The sequence below is a fragment of the Podarcis muralis genome, chromosome 7, assembly GCF_964188315.1.
Source record: "Podarcis muralis chromosome 7, rPodMur119.hap1.1, whole genome shotgun sequence".
Lineage (NCBI taxonomy): Eukaryota > Metazoa > Chordata > Lepidosauria > Squamata > Lacertidae > Podarcis > Podarcis muralis.
In genome coordinates, this window is record NC_135661.1 from 23,950,342 (window position 1) to 23,956,349 (window position 6,008).

The 6,008-nt window shown below is 46.7% G+C and overlaps 1 protein-coding gene across 1 annotated transcript in view; it reads left to right on the forward strand.

The window, feature by feature from the left end:
* The window catches only part of PEX14 (peroxisomal biogenesis factor 14), a 113,387-nt gene extending 110,768 nt beyond the window's left edge, over positions 1 to 2,619 (forward strand). The window contains exon 9 of the mRNA XM_028740687.2: positions 87 to 2,619. Coding sequence (XP_028596520.2) covers positions 87 to 561 — 475 coding nt within the window. The 3' untranslated portion in view covers positions 562 to 2,619. The remainder of the gene's footprint in view (positions 1 to 86) is intronic.
* The last annotated feature ends 3,389 nt before the right edge of the window (positions 2,620 to 6,008 follow it).

Below are 6,008 nucleotides of genomic sequence, written 5' to 3' on the forward strand. Positions count from 1 at the left end.
TAGGTCCTTTATGAGCAAGGAGCAATTCAGCAGGTCACGGAGCTGGATCTAAGCTGCTCTTGTTTCGTTTCTTCCCTTCCTCCCAGGAGGCAGTTCCCTCCCTCTCCATCTGCGCCTAAAATCCCATCCTGGCAGATCCCGGTGAAGCCCTCCTCGCCCTCCAACCCCGTAACCAACAACCACAACACCAGCAGTGACATCTCCCCTGTCAGCAACGAGTCCAACTCCTCCTCGCCCGTGAAGGAGAACCACAGCCCCGAAGGGCCCAAGGTCAGCTGCCACCTGCTGGGCCCTGAGGAAGGGGGTGAGGCGCTGATCGACCTCAAGGGGCAGGTCCGGATGGAGGTCCAAGGGGAGGAGGAGAAGCGGGAGGGCCAAGGCGACGAGGAGGGGGAGGAGGAAGAGGAAGAGGACGAAGACGACGATGTCAGCCATGTAGACGAGGAAGAATGTGTGGACGTCCAGACGGAGGACCGGCGAGGAGGTGATGGGCAAATCAACGAGCAAGTCGAAAAGCTACGGAGGCCCGAGGGAGCCAGCAATGAGAACGAAATTGACTAGTGCGGCTGGGGAGGGGTGGCACCTGCTCACCCTCACCCTCCGTACCTCTTGGCCGTGCTCTGTTCCTCGGGCCTCTCTCCCTGCCCAGTGATTTCTCCCCGTCTCGCCTCTGTGATTCAACACAAGTAGCGTTGTGACCATCTTGCAAACCAAGCGGCCTGTGGGCCAAGGTCTGAGCAGCCCCTCACCCGCCAGTTCCGCTTTCCAGTGGCTCCCCTTTATTTCACGCTACAAGCCACTCTTCCCTCACATTGCACCTCCAAAAGGGGCTTGGTTGCCACTTGGCTCACACCGCAGCCAGAGAAATGGGCCTCCTTGCTGACAACATAACACAAATCCAAATATCAAACGATGGACCTCAGGTTCCATCCTGTCTGTTCCTAAACTCTCTTCCTCTCCGGCAACCATCTAACTCAACTAACATCCCCTTTGCAAACAAAGAGTGGGGGCTACTGCCTTCTGAGCGACTCCCCAGAGCCACCGGTGTGACATCTGTCTCTCTCCCTCTGGTGACTTATTTCCTCCCCACCCCCTAGTTCAGTTTCAGATTGAAAAGACATCCCCACCTTTTATGAAACGCAAATGTTTTTTGTGGGGTTCCCAGATTCTCTTGCTTCCATTTCATTTCTGAACAAAGCGGTTGTCTTCTGAAGACCCCCTAACTCCCTCTTTTTCCTAGGGTTGTGAGCTAAGTTCTACTAAGAGTAGGCCCACAGAAATTAATGGGCCTAAGTTAATTATGCCTATTAATTCCCATGGGTCTCCACTGAGTAGGACTAGAATGGGAGACAAGTGTCTTGGGAACAATAGTGTGGCATGTTTGCTGGCAGAGTGATTTGCTACATTAGAGGGAGCAATTCTGTGAAGGCTTGGGTTGTTGGCCCAGTTTCTTAACATCTCCTGCCCCATCCAAAAATTGCCCTGTGCCTGAGGTTTAGCACTGCTGCTCCCCCTTCCTCTCTCTCTCATCCTTTACTCCTCTTTTTCTCCCTTTCTTCATGAGTCCTCATTTCTCTTTGCTGTTAAATGCCTAAAGCAAGCTCATGATTTTCCCTGAAGAAGGAAAAGGTATCGAGCCCAGTTCCCCTTCTGTCTCCTTCCCAGTTCCAATTTAAGTCCTTGGTGTGACCATTGACTGCTCAGTTCTTCTAAGTCAATTTCGGGGAGTTCTCCTGACATTCCTGAACTACGACTCCCATTAGCCCCAGCAAGCATGGGCAATGGTCTGGGACAATGGGAGTTGGCTTTTAGCAACATCTGGAGGGCCAAAGGTTTCCCATTCCTGGTAGCTGGAAGCTCTGTCCAGAAAGGAAGCTCCCTGTCATGTCTCTGCATGAGTAGCTGCTCTGACTTTTATGAAGACCGGTTTAAACAGTGGATGGGGCAGCTGTGGCCTTCCAGGTGTTGTTGAATGCCAGGCCCCTGTCAGCCCCAGCCAGCATAAGAGCTGAGCAACACCTGGAGGTCCAGAGGTTCTCCATGCCTATTCCAAGTCATTGGGCCTGAACAAAGGAAACAAGGAGGCACTTTGCCCCTCAGATCTGCCAGGCAGAGTTCACGATCTTTGTGTGGAGGCCTGTTCCTTGCACCTGTGTCACCCTTCCTCCCCGCAACCACCCCCCATCCCTCTTGCCCGCCTCACTTTTGCCTTACTGCAGGGATGGGAAAGAGTACAACTGCACTGGACTACAATTCCCATCATCCTCCCCTGACCACTGGCTGCTGCTACAGGGGCTGATGGGAACTGAAGCCCAAAAACATCACGGAGGGCTATGAAGGTCCTCAACCCACATCCCTGCCTTATTGGGTGGAGTAAATGGTCCAGCGATGTCCGGTCTCTGTTCACTTTTTCATTCAAAGAAAGAGAGGAAAAATAGATAGATAGATATTTAAAAGAGCCTTGATTCCTGTTAACTAACATCTCTCGGGTCTCTCACTGCCTCCTCATCCTCACCAAGAGGCAAAACCGAAAAAAATGTGCTTGTCCGTGTGATCATGTATAGAATCCAACTATAAAATATGATTGTATATAATTGTAATAAATATGAGTTACCACTATTTAACGCCGGGCGCTTTGCTGCTATGGCTGTAGTTTATTTTTCTTCCTTTTTGGAAATCGCCTGCCTGTTTTCAGCTGGGAACAGAGGTAGGATGGATTCCAGAACCGAATCCTCTTTAGGAAAAAAGAAAAGTCGGAGAAGGAGTGTAGTTCGTTGCTGTTAAATATCTTTAAAAGTAAACATATTTCATGTCCAAACCACAATTAGCTCCACACTCTTCACTTAGGGAGCAGCTCAGACAAGGGACATGGAGCTATTATCGCCTCTGAAAATGCGCTTTTTGCAACTGTGTTCCACGGTCCAAACAGTTGACTTTTGTTTTTAACTGTTCAAGTGATTTAACCTCATTTTGATTAGTGTGAGGAGGTTCCAGGCAGTTTTTGTACTCTTCTAAAGAAGAATTGGTGCTCCTGTTTTGTTATGGGAACATTTATTTATGTTCACACAATTAGCCTACGGAACTCGTTTCCACAAGGTGTGAGGCTAAGGTCGCAAGCTTAGATGGCTCCATACTGAATTAGGCAAGCCCATGGAGGATAGGTCTGCCAGTGGTTACGACTGCTAACAAAGCAACAAGTTTCTAGTGCTTACATCACTGAAAATGACCTTGAAAATATTGGCACAGACGCCTGCTGAAATCTCACAGGCCAGAGGGGGTGACAAATAAGATTCTCATTGGGTGGAGGACTAAGGTTCCTGTGCTAGGTATTGTTCCTTTTCGCAACTAATGAACCTAACAATAAATTGTAGGGGAAAACTTAAAAAAAAATAAAGCCATAAAGCCATAGAGAACAGTATTGCAAATTAATTGGATTTGAATAATGCATACAGCTACAAAATTAGGAATTTTAGGAAACTGTCATAGCAGATCAGAGTATTTGTCTGTCCAGCCCAGGATCGTCTGTTCTGACTGGCAGTCACTCTCTGAGGGTCTCAGGCATATAAGGGTCCAACTGGAGATGCCAGGGATTGAACCTGGGACCTTCTGCATGGCATATATATGTGCTCTCTATCACTGAGCTATTCCTTAAATCACAGGAACACAGGAAAAAGCCTTATACCCATTCAAAGCATTGGTCTGTCTAGCTCAGTATTGTCTACACTGGTTGGCAGCAGTCCTTCAGGGTTTTCAAACAAGGGATATTGCTAGCCCTACCTGGAAATGCCCGGGACTGACCGCATTGCAAAGCCTGTCTGCCTCTGCCACTCAGTTGTGGTCCCTTCCCAAAATCCCTGGTGTGGAATTTTAATTACCATGAGTGCACAAGACACGCAGCACTGCATCTCTCCAGAGGCAAGGAGCATCAGGGACAATTTGTGTTATTCCTTGGTATGGTGAAGCTACTTCCTTTGTGGCCCGGGAGCACTTCAAAAGTTTAGTGTACGGCACACGTAAATTTAGCAGTGTCCTCACTTAGCAGAATTATTTGCCCTCTTTAAAAGAAATGAGTGATTCCTGGATCTTTCCCCCACTGCGTCTGGTACACGGTGACATTTTCATGCTTATGGGGCGAGAGAAGGGACCTTTCCATGACTGTATTTAGACCTGTTATTGAATGCAGTGATTTCTCATTCCTTAAATGGACGAATATCTTTCCCAGGAGTCTGTCTCTCTCTCTCTCTCTCTCTCTCTCTCTCTCTCTCTCTCTCTCTCTCCTTTTAACGCTCATGAAGAACATTACATTTAGCTAAAACAAGGCAAATTTTGAAGGGTGTTTGAAAGTAAAAGCTTTCCTCAGAAGATTCCCCCCGCCTGCCCTGCTTTGTCTCTCACAAGCCAAGAATCTTTTGTCAGATGGAAACAACAGGACCAGAACGCAAAGAAGGTCTCATGATGAAAATGCATTGTCCCGTCAGTGCCCACTTTATATACATAGAAGGATTTGAAAATAGCTGCCTGGACAACGGCAGTCACTTGGAGAATGTGGAAAATTATGTTGGGGAAGTATTTGAAAAGGGTGACTTACGAGGTTTACAATACAAACAGGATAATTTTGCTCCTACTGTTCCCACTGGATAGTAGGTACCAAAGAACCATTTAAACAGGGATTTTTAATTTTATTTTTTAAGGAGAAAGACTTTGGTTCTTACTTCCTTGGTTGAAAGCCTTTAATACAAATACAGTGGGGTTTTTTCTGGGGGTACTACGCACACCCTTAAACATTTTGTGAATCTTTTTATTTTTGTCCATTTACTGTATTTATTTTTCTGGATTTGAACTATAAAATGGTGATTTTCTTGAATCAAAATGAGAATGCCCCTAAACATTTTTAAAGAAAAAAAAAGCATTGCTTTTATACATACAAATTCCAATTAGTGACCACATCTCATAGTTATCTTGGGAAAGGAGCCTCTGAACTCTCCTCAGTCTCTGGTTCGCTTACCTGGGGTGAATTAGTTAATAGCAGGTAAAAAATTGACTAGGGGCTGAGGACCTTTCAATTTCTCCATCTTGGGAAAATTTCCCATGAGGGTCCCAAGATGGTTAATTGTAATGGGAGGGTAGGGAGCTGCCTTAACATGCCACACTATCTGATGAAGGGGTGGAACATCTTCCTCCATGAGAAAAGGTTATGGCATTTGGGCCTTTTTAGTTTAGAGAAAAGGTAAGTAGAAGGAGACATGATAGAGGTGTATAGAACTATGGGTAGGTATGTAAAAAGTGGACAGAGGAAACGTCATCATCCCCCATAACACTAGAACTCGGCGACATCTAATTGTGCTGAATGCTTGGAAATTCAGGACACACAAAAGAAAGTCCTTCACACTGTGTAGCGAAACCTATGGAACTTGCTGCCACATGAAGTTGTAATAGCCACCAAGAGGTTTAGACAATTCCATGGATGGCTACTAGCCACAGTGCCTATGTTCAGGTGCCTGAAATCACTCAGGTCTCGCTTCTGAACTTCTCATCAGCATCTGTTTGGCTGCTATGTGAACAGGATGCTGGACAAGACACAGCAGGTGGGTCTTCTTAATGTTCTTATGTCCAGTGTTCCCAGAGAACCTGCGGCCCTCCTGATATTGCTGGACTGCACCTCCCACTATCCCATTGTCTGTGGTGGCTGGGCCTGATCAGAGTTGTAGTCTAATCATATCCCGAGGGCTGCAGGTTCCCCATGGGATTATACCCCAGACCTTCTCTTCATAAAACGTATGTTCAACATCTGAGTGATGAGTGAAGCCTACTTGTGTGGACTTCTGAATTATTCTATATGACCTGATCAGCAAGGAGTAGCTGTGACTCATGCACCTATATAGATTCTTCCCAGTTGGGCCTGTTTCTTTAAGCTTTAAAAGGCTCAAAGGCCTGGCCTGTAGTTGCTAGCCATCCTTCCTTGTGAGCCTATAGGTCAGGGATCAGCAAACTTTCTGTTCTGGTTCCAG